Genomic DNA, 16,842 nt, shown 5'->3' with positions numbered 1-16,842 from the left:
TTGAGGAGACTGACTGGCAATGATATATACGATGAATTAGAAGGAGAAGATACTGATTACATCATATAAAATCTGTAAGTTCACTAAAAATCAACCCAACTCTCCAATTAATTAATACTTATGTTTATATGTCAAACTGGTAAGAGAATTTCAGTTTCCTAGTGCAATTAGCCCATGGATTAATTTCTTGACAAACATATAAAATTAAAATTAGACATTAATAACAATACTGACCTAATCATTTTTGTTTTCTTCCTCTTTCATACTTTTATCTATTTTATGCCAATTCTTTATATAAAATATAGAAAAGTCTGATTTACATAATAAAACTACACACCCAAAATATGTTTTATTTGCACCTTACATAGAAATTGCATACAGTAGTAGCCTTTAGAAATTAATGCTAAGTAGGAGGCAGCTAGGTGGCACAATAGATAAAGCACTGGCCCTGAATTCAGGAGGACCTGAGTTCAAATCCAGCCTCAGACACTTGACATTTACTAGCTGTGTGACCCTGGGCAAGTCACTTAACCCTCCTTGCCCCACAAAAATAAACTAACTAACTAAAAAAACAAAAACAAAATTAATGCTGAGTAAAATAGAAAAACTTGTGTAATATCTCTAGGGATGTTACCTAACATCCTTGACTCCTCAGAAATCACTGATAAAATGTGATTACATATGGCCTCAATGTTTCACATGGAAATGGACAATCTTATGACAAAATTGTCAGGCTTGTCTAAAGTCAGGTTTGGGTCTTGACTTTAATACTTAAATTTTGTTTTATATGTTATCAAAGTTGTATACATTCATTTTAACAAGATAATCTAACATGGGATACAGGAAATAGTTGTTCACACGATCATTTTATTAGATTTAATTGTACTGGATGCACCTGGATTTTCTGATACCCATTTTCTTAATGCATTTTAGGTACTGAACCTGTTTCTGGCCTTGCTGCTGAGCTCCTTTAGTTCAGACAACCTTGCTGCCACAGATGATGATAATGAAATGAACAATCTCCAGATTGCTGTGGGGAGAATGCAGAAGGGAATAGATTATGTGAAAAGAAAATTGCATGAATTTATCCAGAAAGCCTTTGTTAGAAAACAGAAAGCTTTGGATGAAATCAAACCGCTTGAGGATCTAAACAATAAGAAAGACAGTTGTATTTCTAACCATACCACAGTAGAAATAGGCAAAGATCTGAATTATCTTAAAGATGGGAATGGAACAACCAGTGGAATAGGAAGCAGTGTTGAAAAATATGTCATTGATGAAAGTGACTACATGTCATTCATAAACAACCCCAGCCTCACTGTAACAGTGCCAATTGCTGTTGGAGAATCTGACTTTGAGAATTTGAATACAGAAGAGTTCAGCAGTGAATCAGATCTAGAGGAAAGCAAAGAGGTAGGACTTTTTGAAATAGGAAAATACTTTGGTATTATTCTTTTTTTAAACTTTTTTATGTTGATGGACTATGCTAAATCTAAGTTTATTTTCTGTTTTTGTTTTTTTTTTTACTGAAAAAAGAAGTAATCTCTATCAACTATGGCAAGACTAATGATTGATATGTAAGTTTCACTTCAGTACCAAAGATCCTGGTAATTTGTTATTTCTTTCAAGAAATCATGATTTTGGATATCTTGTGATAATGAAATAATGACAATGAAATAATGTTAAATTTTCCTTCTTATGTGTTCTATCTTGTGGTTAACATAATGCTCTTGAAAGGGTTTCAATTGATACACTAAATACCTGTGGTTGGAATAGTACTAAAATAAGAACCTTTTCCATAAGTGTACCATTAGGTTGTGTGTGTTAAGTGTCTAGATGTAATGGAGAAACCTTTGGTGGAAAAGTGATTTGATCTCTAGGGATGTTACAACCTTGACTCTTCAGAAATCACTGATAAAATGTGATTGCATTTGGTTTCAATGTGGATTTGCTGAACATCACACTGAAATGGCCAATCTTATGACTTAAAATTGTCAGCCTTGGCTAAAATCAGGTTTGGATCTTGACATTGATACTTAAGTTTTGTTTTATAGTTTATCAACAAGGGTAATTGGGGAAAGGGGAATTTTCCCCAGAAAACTTACAGTCCTAACTGTGAATTTTGTGTTTTAAAGAAGTCTGACAAAGTAAGTGATAATTCAGCCTTGCAAAACATAGAAAAGAGGAGTTTGATTCTTTGCTTTGTAAAAATGTTTTTGTTTCACAAAATAATTCTTTTAAGTCAGGGGTTTCTTAGGGCACCTAAGTGTTCATTTCTGAATCAAGCTAATTCTTTTGGGGAAGGGAGAAATTGGGGAGGAAGAGCAGGACACCTTACAGGACAACTTGAAATTTAAAGATAAAATGTTAGGGATCACTTCACAGTCAAATTCAGAAGCACAGGTAGATGAACAAAAACACAAGTAACAAACATGATTAGTTCAAGTTTCCCTTTGATTTTTCAGTTCCTTTCTTGCTTTTGTGTATAAAAAATTTAGCAATACTTTTTATTAGCAATAAAGGTCTCCTTTTATATTTTTTGATGCTTGCTGAGTAACCACCACACTATTTAATGCAGGTAAAAATAGAAAATCTTATATTGTAATTGTTTCAATAAAATTTTAGTTAATAGAGCCTAAACAAATCTCTTAGGATCTCTTAAAAATCACAGTAAGCAAAAGAAAAATCTGATTTTTTAAATGTAAGGAATCTGGCCTACACACACACACACACACACACACACACACACACACACACTCCACATATTATCCTTGTTAGCCTATCCATTCCTTGATGATAAAATGAAAACTGTCCTGACAAGAAATGAACCTCAGCTTCATACATTGCAATGACAATTTTGAAGCATTAACCGAGACAACTAATTTATAACAAAACTGGTAGTTAAAATAGGAGCTTTGGGGGTTTTTATGACAACATTGTGGGCTATGAGGTAATCAGGGCTGTGATATCACCATTTAATGACTGTAGTAAGTGTGATGTGAAATTCTAAAAACAAACAAACAAGCAAACCTTAGTTTAGGTGCTTCTATAAAATGCAAGCAACAGTGTAAAGATTATAGCCACCACTTTGCCAATATTGCTAAATAATTTATGAAAATGTACTAATATATTATTGTGGGGAAAAATAGCTGCTGATATGAAGAGCATCATTGTTAAATTGAATAATCATCTAAAAATAAATGTTCTTATCTTGGGTATGTGAACTTTTCGCAAATATATTTTGATAACTGTATTTCCTTATAATTGTTTGCTTTGTAATCATATGTGTTATGTAATTTATACATTTAAAAACGTAATTCTGAGACAAGCTCCTTGGGCTTCACTAACCTGCAAAATGACACAAAAGAAGTTAAGAACCGCAGACTTTTGGTCATTGTTGAACAAATCATGCTGCAGAATTAGGACCAACTTCTGACATTTAATACTTGTGTCCAATTGCAGAGGCTAAAATTGGTCCTCCAAAGTGAAGTCACTTGTATGAAAACTGGCTAGCCGGATTTGATCATTAGAATGAAAATACTTGTGCCCTTCCCTATTAGCATATATATTCTCTTTTATTAAGTAAAGGTGATTTTTGTTTCATACATATTTATTTTTTAAGATGTAATTCAAACTGGACTTGAAAGTGCCTATCGCTTAATGAAAACGTATGGTTCCTTTGAAAACCAAAATGATTTTAATTCATAGACCTGGTATCTGTTGGGCTGCTTTGGTCTAAAATGTCATGGGTATTTTTGCCCATGTATCCCAATACAATACAATACAGTAAACGTTGATTAAGCACTTAGTATGTGCCAGGCACTGTGCTAAGAGCTGAGCATACAATTTATAAGAAGAAAGACAGTCCCTGTCCTCAAGTAGCTTACAATCTAATGGAAGTCAGCCCCACTGATTTGGTATAGCTTGAAATAAGGAGAACTATACTCAGCTCTCAGTTTTTCCTGGTTCTTTATTTACTTAAAAATTTGATGTTTGTTTGAACATCATTTTCTTTTGAATTAAATGTGTTATGTCAAAAGTAACCTGAAAGTTGAAATTCACTGTAGGAGTCTAATATATAGGTTGTAGGAGTCTACTATATAGGTTGTAGGAGTCTACTATATAGGTTGTAGGAGTCTAATATATAGGAAGTGTGCATACCTGCTACCTTACTTAAGCATTTTTCTCTCTCCTCCATCCTACCATGTTGCTGTACTTGTTAATTAATTCAGGATAATTTATTAAGGACCTGCTATGTGCAGAAAATATGGTTAAAACTCAAATTTGAAGAAACTCTCCACTTACGCTTTTTTTTTCACTTATGCTTTTTTTAACTGAACCTTTTAAAGGTAGGTGATTAAAAAACAAGATGAGCAGTAGCAACTTACTATTTACATATATTTATTTATTGAACTATTGAATTATTTCTGCCTTCCACAGAATACATCTATAATAGGAAAGAAGTACAAAACTGAGAGAGATGTCTAGAAAATTTATTTTCTGAACCTGGCTACCACTGGCAGGATATGAGCATTCTATTTGGTATACTGGGTAGGAGATGTAGGTTGCTATTCCTTCCCAATGAGCTTAGAAAAAAAAGTTTAAAAATAAAGTAAGAAATTATTTTCATGGAAGCAATGCCTTAATGTGTTCAGATCAAGAATGTCTTTAGTTACCGTAGCGTTTTTAAGAAAAAATCTTTTGCCAGGAGATGTTTCTAAGTCATGGTATCTGCTGCCAGTTTTCTAGATTAAAGTCTTAAGTATTGAAGAATACATTTTAGGATAATTTCACTAAAAGTTATGCTTGGAGGAATACCCTTGAATTCAAATTGGAATGTGTTTCAGATCTATTTTAATTCTGCATACAATATTTTTACATAAAACACTAGAATCTTACTACAGGCATACCTCAGAGATATTGCAGGTTTGGTTCCAGACTACCACAATAAAGCGAGTACCACAGTCAAGTGAGTCAAACTAAATTATTGGTTCCCTCATGCTTAGAAAAGTTATGTTTCCACTGTACTATAGTCTATGAAGTGTGTAATTGTATTATGTCTTTAAAAGTGTACATACTTTATTTATTTATTTATTTATTTGCGGGGCAATGGGGCTTAAGTGACTTGCCCAAGGTCACACAGCTAGTAAATGTCAAGTGTCTGAGGTCGGATTTGAACTCAGGAACTCCTGAATCCAAGGCCGGTGCTTTATCCACTGTGCCACCTAGCCACCCCAAAAGTATACATACTTTAGTTAAAAATTTTAACCATCATCTGAACCTTTAGTGTATGGTAGGTAATCTTTTTTTTTTTTTTGTGGGGCAACGAGGGTTAAGTGACTTTCCCAGGGTCACACAGCTAGTAAGTGTCAAGTGTCTGAGGCTGGATTTGAACTCAGGTTCTCCTGAATCCAAGGCCAGTGCTTTATCCACTGCACCACCTAGCTGCCCCCTGTGGTAGGTAATCTTTTTTGCTGGTAGAGGGGCTTGCCTAAATGTGTATGGCTGATGACTGATCTGGGTTGCTGAAGGTGAGCTGGCTGTGGCAATTTTCTTAAAGTAATACAACAATCAATTTTGCCAAATAGTTTGACTCTTCCTTTCTTTGGAACACTTAGAGGCTATTGTTGGGTTATTAATTAACCTAATTTCAATATTGTATCTCAGGGAATAGGGATGCCCTAGGAGAGGTAGAGAGATGGGGGAATGGTCATCTGGTGCAGCAGTCAGAACATACATGCCATTTATCAATTAAGTTGGTAGTCTTATATGGGCACACCCCAAAACATTTACAATAGTAACATCAAAGATCACTGATAACAGATCACCATAACAGATGTAATTATATTGAAAAAGTTTGAAATATTGTGAAAATTACCAAAATGTGGCACAAAGACATGATATGAACACATGCTATGGGAACCACTTCAGCAGGGTTGCCACAAACCTTCAATTTGTAATAAAAACAAACCAAAAAAAACCCCAAAATGCAATATCTGTGAAGCACAATAAACTGAGGTATGCATGTAGATAATGTGACATTAAGGGAGATAATGTGGAGTTCAGTATAAGGGAGGCTCATCATGGAACCAATTCAAGGAACTATAGTTATTGAAGAACTACAGTCATCTTCTTAGAGCATAGCCATCTTCTGTTTGGATATCAGGTGATCTCATGCCATCTACCAAGGACAGCCTTAGAGTAAGTAGGCTTTAGAGTAAGATTCCAGGGTATTTCAGCCACAGTCCAAATAGTTGTAATTTATTTGTTCATTTAAACTCTTTACCTCTATTCTTTTGTATTTAAAGTAATTCCTTTTAATGCCCTTTGACTTTTAGTGATTCAATATATGCTCTGGTTTTAGGAGTTCAGTAAAAGAGATATGTTGAAAAAAATATGTTGAAGTCATATTTGAATGCCTTTTTGTTCCAGTATAAAATTTAGCCATATCATATCATGAACTTCATTGCTTACCATTCTTACTTCTCACAGGGGTAGAGTCAAGCTGGAGCAATCAAGAATGCAGCTCTGGTTATTTTTAACCAGACAGAGGCACGTGCCACCACCACATTTACCCAGGTTACCTAAGCAAGTTATAAATGTATACTCACTTCTTCCTGACTATTGACTGGCCTGCATGCTCCTTAGCTATGTTCCTTGCCCATCCATTGGCAGTATAGTAGAAACATGCACAGATGCTCTCTACGCTGTCATATAAGCATGGTCAGGCAAGTCTGACAATTCTAACATCTCTGTGACTTAGCGGCTGATTTTCCTGTGTAGACTCTAATAGAAAGTTGTACTTAATGACAAAGTGCATGCCTTTTATGAATTATCTATTTTCCATTATAACATTATAGGGTTTTAAAGCTATTTAAGTGCCCAAAGAAGACCTGTAGGTATTTTATAAAATAGACATAGACAGAAAAGATGCCCTTCCCTACTCTGCCCCAATTTTTAAAAAATTTTCAATAAATGTACTTTGCTAAATAAAGCTAGGCTGTTACAACTTCAGTTATTTTCTATTTAGTGACAAGGATTTTTTTAAAGCTAATTTGCCAATTCAAACAATTTAAACACTTGTGCAAGCTGTTCAAAGGATTTTATAATTCTCTAAAAATGTAAATTAATTAAAGTATGGCTACTAGGAGGATAAGGTCAGTCTTGATATGTTGGTTTGATACAGTTAAGGAATAATCCCAAAGTTTTATTTGGCATTTGACAAAGAGTACTTAAGCATTCAAAAAAATCCACTTAAGGATCTTTTAAAAGACAGCATAATATCATGAATAGAATCCTGCCTAGGAATCAGGAAGACTTATTTTTAATCAATACTAGCTGGGTGACCATGGGTTGTTGTTTGGTCCTTCATTCTAGAAGAGGATCATGGCATTGGGGTGATGTCATGACTTGCACTGAATTGGATTTAATTGAGGGAGGGTTGTGCAAGGTCACCAACCTTACTCTCTCCTTCAGAGCCATCTGGGTCCAGTGGCAGGATATATATCAGGATTACTGGACATGGCCCTGGATAGTTTTTTTAGGGCAGTTGGGGTTATGTAACTTGCCCAGAGTCACATAGCTAGTAAGTATCTGAGGTGAGATTTGAACTCAGGTCCTCTTGACTCCAGGGCTAGCATTCTATCCACTGTGCCACCTAGCTGCCCCAGGTGATGATGGGTAGGTAATCCTCTAAGACTATAGGTTAGAATTAGTAGCTGATCTGTATCAGTGGACTGAGTTTCCATACAGTGAGTGTTCCTCTTCTGAAAAAAAATCAAAGGTCTGGACAAAAATAAAAGTATCCTGTAATTTCCTCACCCAATGTCCTAAGTATCACTAAATATCCCTTAAAATAAAAATGTTTCCTTCAACATCTGGAAAATAAATTAGCATAAAATCTATGGAAAATAATTACATGCTAAAAGTGAATATAGTTTCCTCTTTTTTCTTCTCTCCCTTTGCTTCTACCTGTCACTCCCCTCAATAAGAAGATATGCAAGACTAAAATAGTAAGCTATCTCCTACATGTTCAGTTTTCAAAAGAAGCACCATATTTCAATCAGCAATCAGTTAAGAATTATAATAGTCACCTACAACTTTGTTCTTTTTAAAATGTTTCTTTATCACATCATTGGGAAAATAAGGATAGCACTTTCTTTGGACTTCCCTTTGATATGCTCATTCATTGCCAATTTCAGTGAGTAACATTGTGTATGAAAGTACTCTTAAGTGCTCACTCCCAAATTTACATATATAGCCCTGTTCTCCTGTTCCTATCTCCAAAATCCCATTTAGTGATTTATATTCGAAAGAGTTAAAGAAATATTAATTAACTTTCTATCGTTTAGGCACTCTTTCCTCTTCTTTCACCAAGACCTTGTGGTAGCAAAATGCATCAAATCTGGGCATGAGTGTGTCATTTTGTGCTTTAGACAATTTAACCAACTAACAAACATGTATTAAACACCTATCATACGCCTGAGAGTAGACTAGACATTGGAGATGGAAAGACAAAAGTGAATCAATCCCTGTTCCTAAGATGCTTACAATATGTTTATGTGCAAGTTATTAACCTTGGGTCCATTAATTTATTTTTAAAATATTTTGATAATTGTTTAAGGTGATTGGTTCTAATTTGTAATTATTTGTATTTTATTTGATGTATTTAAAAACATTCTGAGAAGAGGTCTGTAGGTCTCAGCAGACTGCTAGGGGGGAGGGGCAGAGGAGGGCATGCTAGAAAAAAAAGTTAAGAGCCCCTGAGATATGGATATTTAAAAATAGATACAGAATTGTTGCTGTTGTTGTTCAGTTGTGCCTGACTCTTCATGACTCTTTCTGTGGTTTTCTTGGAAAAAATACTGGAGTGGTTTGCCATTTCCTTTTCCAGCTCATTTTATAGATGAAGAAACTGAGGCAAACAGGGTGAAAGGACTAGCCCAAGGTCACACAGCTAGTAGGTGTTTGAGGCCACATTTGAACTCAGGAAGATGAGTCTTCCTGACTCCAGGTCCAACCCTCTATCCACTGGACCACCTAGCTGCCCAAGATAAATAATAGAAGATAATTTGGGGAATAAAACAGTGTTAGCCCATTTGACTGCAATAAAGAGTTATAAGGAGGAATAATGTATTATCAGCATGTACATGAAAGACAAAGGGGGCAAGTAATTCAGGAGCAAAAGACAGGGTAGAGGTGAAATGATTAACTAATGGCTTGAGTTTGGAGAGGGAAAAAAGTGAAATCAGAACCTGAGAAAATACTAAAGAAAGATGGAGGGAATGGAAGTCTGGATGAAGGTGAAAGAAAAGCTATAAGAGGAGTAGAAGATAAGGTGAGATGGAATGATAGATTATTCTCAGCAAACGACTGCAATTTATAATTTTAGGAAGTTACCTGGGGCACTGAGAAGTTAAGTAACTTCTCAGGTAACACAGAGTACGTTTAGACGAGAGGCTTGAACCTGCGTTTTCTTACTCTGAGACTGACTCTCTGTTCACCATGCTGCCATATTCACAAACACACCTATCATCCATTCCTGTTACATTATTTGAAACTGACAAAAAAGAATTTTTTCATTGAAACAATTTCCTTTCCATATAATTTTCTTGAATTGAATTGAATTTGTTTGGATGTTTCATAAAGTACTGTACATTAATTAGCTTCACTTCCAACCCTAATTGCCAAAAATATCATTTTCATTTATACTTCCTGCTATTTTTGTTTTAAAGGTTACAACTTATCACATCTTAAAATCATAAAGCCTACCAAAATTGTCTGGTTTTGGTATGTTGTAATATAAAAAGGTGCCTTTGATTTGACATCTTTCTTATGAAGCAAGGCCAATGAAGGAATCTTTCCTCTTATGGATGTAGCATTCTGATCCGGAAACTATTTTAGGGCAAGAGCATAACTTGCATTGACTGAGCTACTGAGATTCTTCATGCAGAATGATGGGATTTTTAAAATACAGATTAACAGTAGGATTCATGTGGAACAAAGCATTAGAATTCTTGAATACTATTTTAGTACTCAAGATATAGAATCTCCAAGTCACCTATATAGTTCAATCTGAACTCCCCACACACACCTTTTACAAAATAGAAATAGAATTTTTCCTTCCTTTTCAATTTGAATAGAATTATAAATTGTAATTTATTACTAATTGATCTTTATTATTGACAGGGTAGATTTTTAAAGTACAGAAATAATTTATGAAGAAGTAGCATCTGTTTTTTTGAGTCACATGATATTGTGCTATTTGTAGTTTGCTTTTAACATTTCAAGCAATGACTTGTCATGTTGAGTTTTTAAAGGGAAATTATCAATAGTGTAGGGAAATAGTATTTAAATGTCATAAAATAAAATGTTGAGTTCCTTTAAGAGTCATCAAAGAATTCAGTTAGGAAAATGAGACTCCATCTAGTGCAATTCATCTGACTGTGATTTTAAGAAGTACAGTAGGTTTTCAGTGAGAATAAATTTGCTTTGTGACTTTACCATCTTAAAATTTAATTTTAGTTCTCTTATGAATTCAAGCTGATTCTCGATATTCTTCATGAATAGACACTATTATTCATCTGATCATTTTATACTATCTGGAGATCCTTTATATTTTGTTCAAGATTAGTTTAAATATAATCTCTCTGGTACCTCTGACAGTTTTCTCTGCATTTTCTTATGGGTGCTATCCAGACTTAAGTAATAGAAACAAACCTTTAATCTAATCCAGTACAAACTGTTCACCTTCTTTCTTACATTTTAAGTAAACAACTTTTTACATCTCAAATAGTGATGACTAAGACAACTTTTACTATCATGAGGCAACTGGTGGTTCAGTGACTAGAGACCTGGGCCTAGAGTCAGGAAGACCTAAGTTCAAATGTGGCCTCAGACACTTACTAGCTGTGTGACCTTGGGTGTCACTTAACCTTTGCCTCAGTTTCCACAGTTGCAAAATGGGGATAAATAATAGCACCTACCTGGCAGAGTTGTGAATATCAAATGAGATAATAATTGTAAAAAAGCACTTACCACAGGGCTTGACACATAGTAGGTACTATAGAAATGCTCCTCCCTCATGAAGCCTTTGAGAATTAGAATTTACCTCTATATTTCAGGATGTTTCTCTTAAGTAAAATGCTTGTTCTAAGAAATGCTCAGTGCCATATTTAACACTATACCATATTTTATAAATAGATATAAGAACTGCAAATGATGGGATAATGATGAGATTCATGAGAGTCCCCCTTAAAGATGAGCAAGTCTACAAGTATCATTCACTTGTGATATTTAATTAACACATGCAAGTAGATACAGCTGATTCTCCACCTTTTAGAAATTGTTCCAGGTTTGAAAGTTAATAAAGGATTAGGTAATACTTCTCAAGCTACATACTTATAGTGAATAATAGTGAGACTAGATGATTGAAGACCTGAAATCTACTCACTGATTCACTATGACTTTAGGCAAAATGCTTTGTCTATTCTGCCCTGATTTTCCCATTTATATAGTTAGATCATGAGAGCCTAGCTTATATATGAGGATTAATGTGCACATACATTCTTTTAGAGGCAGTAACTCCATGCAAATGCTATGTTAGACCTCTTCTGTCCCCTTTAAGGGGAAAGGATGTGGTTTTCTGCATTAAGGACATACACACGAGCACAGAGAATGACTCATCTTAAGGAGGGTAATTTTATACAGCATTATGGGACATCTTCTGGCTATTAGGGATGGAGGATTTCATTATGATAATGGGCTAATCATTAAATCACAAAACCAGAATTTTCACTTCCTGAAACTGCTATTTAACAACAGGACCTGCAGAGTTGTCAGTTCTGCTATAGAAGTACCTGAGTAGTCTCATGTCTTTGACTACCACCATTTTTATTCCGTTAGATACCTCTGAAATTTATAGCCATAAACCTGACCTCCCTGCTGAGCTGCAGTCTGACATCTCCATTTGTTTATAAGTTCGCTTCACCCAAAGTTCCTACCATTATCTCAATGTCAACATGTGTAATTTGAACAAGTCACACAACCTGTTATGTTCTTTGCAAGAAAGGTGTCATATAAATGTGTGCTATTTCATTCTTCCCCATGAACCTGCCACAAACTCCTTCATTCAACATTGACTGCTCAGAAATGTAATTCTCCTTTTCCTAAAAATGATATATTTTCAAGAACATTTAAAAATACAATATTTTAAAGTGCTAGCAATGAAGACTCTTTGGTTTTTGTTTAGAACAATAATACAGGTTAACCTATCTAATATATTAGAATATGGTAACAAACATGGTATGGTTAGACCTCTCTCTCTCTCTCTCTCTCTCTCTCTCTCTCTCTCTCTCTCCATATATATATATATATGTCTGATAATATGAAATATTTGACCAAGATAAAAATATTTCAACTTCTGTGTCAAAATGTATGTGTAGTCTTTTATTTAATTACCTTGGAAAGATTTAAAAAAAACTATAATAATGAACTTGGAATTCCGAAAGTCAGAGATCTAAAACTTATTCTTAGAGTTATGTTTTATGGTGAAAGAAGGAAAACTTTTTATATGATTTCATAATTTTACTTAGGATAACAACAGGATCCCTCTTATCACATCAATTAACCAAGTAAATATTTGGTATATGTCAACCAGTGTGGGCACTTCTTCAATTAGTGCAAATCACTACTGCATGGTACTTTGGGAAACAGTCTTTGTGAATTGCTATGGTTGAAAAAAATATATTTGATTATTAGCTCTCTGGTGATGAAATTCTCTGAACTTACCTTAGCTGTTTCTCAGATGACAAACATCTGTCACCAGCTTTTATTAGAAATCTTTTCATTTTCCATGGGACCTTCCAGATGTTGTAATTTTCTGGCATAGACTTCTAGAAAAAAGCCCCAGGGTAAACGCCATGCTGGGATGAGGCATTGGAGCAGGCCTTGAGAGGAGAAAATATTCTGTATAACCATAATTTTGTCATATAATAGATGACTCTATGCTGAGATGCCACCCATCTAACCTATCCATCTTCTCAGGAATAATATCTCTAACTCTTTGTCCAAGTATTAGCAAAATTGTTCTAGTATTATAGTACAATATCCATTTTGTCAATATTAGTGCAACATGGTGAACGGTGCATTTTACTCATGTGCTTATATCATCCCCTTTATAAATTAGCTACTTATCAGTGCAGCCATCTCTTGATGTTATACACTCTATGGTAATAACATTGTAACAGGTCGGAGAATGCTGTGATCAAAACTACTCTGATTTAGTGTGGCACTCATACCTGTCCCAGGTAATTTTGATAGTGCCTCAGTTTGGGTTTTCAAGGAACCAGGTTGAAGATTTGGACTTCTTCAATTTATTTTGGCTCAAGAACCACTTGGCCTGACCAAAGATATAAAAGATATAAAGCAATTTATCTTACTCTATTTTCTTCTGGCAATGTTTAATTTCATTTAAAACAAAAAGGAAAAAAAAGAAAGAAAATCCACTTGTTTCTTCCTGTGTTCATAGGACAGGTATGTGTGCCAGAGTAACAAGTAGTTTCCCCAATGCACAATGAAATATATACGTGCATTGGCTAAAGAGAATGCAATATACTGGCTATTGCTATAAAGCTAATAATCTGCTGCTCTTTATGAAATTACAGAGACGTAGAAGATATTTAAGAATAACTGGTAACAATGTGTTTTCATGTCAATGAGAAATGGGTAAATTTAGATTCTGCTGTCTATGTGCATCCAATATAATATTTTCTGCATTTGACATGAAAATACTCCTGTGCAGCTTTCATTGGTTGGGTCACAATGTTAGAATAAAGCAAGTCATTCACAGACTGATTCATAATGGATAAGACTTCAGAGAAACTCAAGTTTAGCCAGACACCTATTTTGTAGTCTTGCTTGAGGATCCGATTGCATGGTTCCCATATTGGCTGGAGTCAAATTATCTAACATATATGTGCAGGAAACAATATATATAGACACAGTCTATATTGTGTCTAATCTTGTGACCCCACCTCTACTAAAGCAGATTGGCATTATGTATGGACATTTAAGTGAACCTTACATTTCAGAGCTCGGAAATGCATAAAGAAGACTTGGGGTTTGCTTTATTGGTATGACAAATGATATTTTGTTTAAAAAGATTTTCTGTGGGGTTTGATTTGCAGAAGTTAAATGCATCTAGTTCGTCTGAAGGTAGCACGGTGGATGTGGGAGCCCCTGCAGAAGGGGAACAGCCTGAAGTAGAACCTGAAGAAGCCCTGGAGCCAGAAGCCTGCTTCACAGAAGGTAAGGAAAGAAAAGCGAACCACAGGGGGTCAACTAGGTGGCGCCGGCCCTGGATTTAAGAGGACCTGAGTTCAAATCTGGCCTCTGACATTTGACACTTACTAGCTGTGTGACCCTGGGCAAGTCATTTAACCCTCATTGCCCCACCAAAAAATAAATAAATAAGGTAACATGAAATGGACTTCTCTTATTTCTGTAGTCATTTCTAACCCAACATATAATCAGTATCATTAGATACTATTCAAAGACATATCTTGCTTGTGGAGCTTTTAGTGAGGAAAAAAATCTAATAAAAGATGTTTTTTCTTCTTTAACTGAGCTTAATAGAAACATGCTAACAGTAATTTAGTAAGAGTTGGTGTTTCTTTGTTGTGGCTTAATGTTTTATCATCACCCAAAACATGTTAGTTAATTTGAATGCATATGAAATTAAGACTCAGCTCTAAGAGCTTTCCTGAGGAATTTTGGTTAGAAACAAATGAATGATTATTAGATTCACTAAATAATGATCTGCTGAAACAAAATAAGTCCTATGACATTTACTATAGGAACTTCAAAGGAGTATCTAAAGAAAACCAAAACTATATTATTGGGTCACATTACAGGCACATAAGTATCTTCTCAGGTATGGAAATGTATCCTCTGAACACCATTGTCTTTTTTGTAATTCCAGGGATTACTTTGTTCTTAAAACTTTGTTAGTAAAAAATAATTTTAACAAAACCTGATGATGTAGGTCAACTCTACTCCATAGTCAATAGAAGATATACTCCAATATTCTAGTAGAAAAAAATAATAACATTGCTTAAGAAATTTTTGTAAAAAAAATTTAAAAGCAATGAATACCCATTAGTTCATGAAAATATGAACTCATCACCATAACATTATAGCTTTATAAAGAGTATATGTAGGGGCGGCTAGGTGGCACAGTGGATAGAGCACCAGCCCTGGAGTCAGGAGGACCTGAGTTCAAATCCTGCCTAAGACACTTGACACTTACTAGCTGTGTGACCCTGGGCAAGTCACTTAACCCCCATTGCCCCACCAAAAAAAAAAAAGAGTATATGTAGATATGAATATATGCAATCCAATTATTTACTTTCTCCTTTAATGGCTTATATTGATACTCATCTGAAAAATGGAGAAGGGGGATGGTTGGACTACATTACTTCAAAAGTCCCTTCCATCTTTAAATGCAGGATTCTATTATCTTGTGAATATTGCCTGAATTATTTTATTGGTCTAAATATTCATTTCCCAAGAATACTGACTATACCCCCAAAATGAGATCTCTTAGAAAAGAAAAAAATGCAAGCTTACACTGAAACCAATTTTTGGATATTATAAAAAAACAGGTTTTGGGGAAGATAAGCATTTTCTATGTTTGGACCAATACTATACTTGATGATGGAAACATCTTGAGATATAGTAGTTGTATATGGAAAATATTATTTCTTGTGTCATCAAGAATTTTTCCTTGAAACAATAAATCCTTGGATATAAAAAATGCAATAAATCAATTCATTGAAAATTAATGATAATATCCCAGTATCTACAGCCTCTAATTTTTCAATGTTTCACATATATTATTTCATTTGCTTTTATAACAACTGAGTATAATAGCAATAGTATTTGTTAAATATGTGAAAGTGCTTTATAAGCCATAAAATATTATAAAAATGTAAATTATTTCAATATCCCTGATCTCAAAAAGTCCATAGACATTTCAACAAATGGAAATCATTCTTTATATGTAAAATTATCAATAGAACCAAGACATAATTGAGATCTTCCCTGATCAGCATAGATCACTTACTACCCTAATCCTCATAAGCATTGCAACCTGACTTCTATATGCCAAAACTGTTGCCATATTAAAATACTTTCAAAGGGGGGCGGCTAGGTGGCGCAGTGGATAAAGCACCGGCCCTGGATTCAGGAGTTCCTGAGTTCAAATCCGGCCTCAGATACTTGACACTTACTAGCTGTGTGACCTTGAGCAAGTCACTTAACCCCCACTGCCTCGCCAAAAAAAAAAAAAACTTTCAAAAACAGCCTATCATCTTTAGAGAACTAAATATAAATAGTAGGTACCAATTCAATTTTTAAAGGATGGTTCATAGAAACTTTCAGACATTTGCATTTTTGTTTCTAAAACCTGTGAACCTGTGAGCCCCTATTAAACTTTCACCTCACTTATTAAAAGTTAAAGTCAGTTGTGAATATTATTTGAACATAAATTTGTTAAAATAAATATTTATAAAGTTGAATGAAATAATTTCTTTACATTCTTCTTCTGGTATATAATTCTAGTTGGATTTGCATATACATTCAGCTATTTTCAAGACCACAACTAAAAATCAAAATAGCAAAATAGGAGTTTTTCTTCAAGTTCAGTTGATGTTCTTACATGGTTTTCAGGTTCCACCAGGAATGAAAGGATGAAACTTGGAATATTGGTGCAGTTTAGGAATCAATGGGATCAAGATATAGTGGAATAAAAAGGATTTTCTGAAGGGGAAGAATGGGGCAAGG

General features: G+C 34.5%; 1 protein-coding gene across 3 annotated transcripts in view; it reads left to right on the top strand.

Annotated features, from left to right (window-relative positions):
- SCN2A (sodium voltage-gated channel alpha subunit 2) overlaps positions 1–16,842 on the top strand; it is a 165,206-nt gene that overhangs the window by 112,071 nt on the left and 36,293 nt on the right. For all 3 annotated transcript variants that reach the window (XM_043997571.1, XM_043997573.1, XM_043997572.1), the window contains exons 17-18: positions 934–1,413; positions 14,187–14,307. In XM_043997571.1, coding sequence (XP_043853506.1) covers positions 934–1,413; positions 14,187–14,307 — 601 coding nt within the window. The remainder of the gene's footprint in view (positions 1–933; positions 1,414–14,186; positions 14,308–16,842) is intronic.

Source organism: Dromiciops gliroides, chromosome 3 (assembly GCF_019393635.1).
Source record: "Dromiciops gliroides isolate mDroGli1 chromosome 3, mDroGli1.pri, whole genome shotgun sequence".
In the NCBI taxonomy this organism is placed as follows: Eukaryota; Metazoa; Chordata; class Mammalia; order Microbiotheria; family Microbiotheriidae; genus Dromiciops; species Dromiciops gliroides.
The sequence above is the reverse complement of the archived record's forward strand: the minus strand, read 5'-3'. Positions and strand labels throughout refer to the sequence as shown.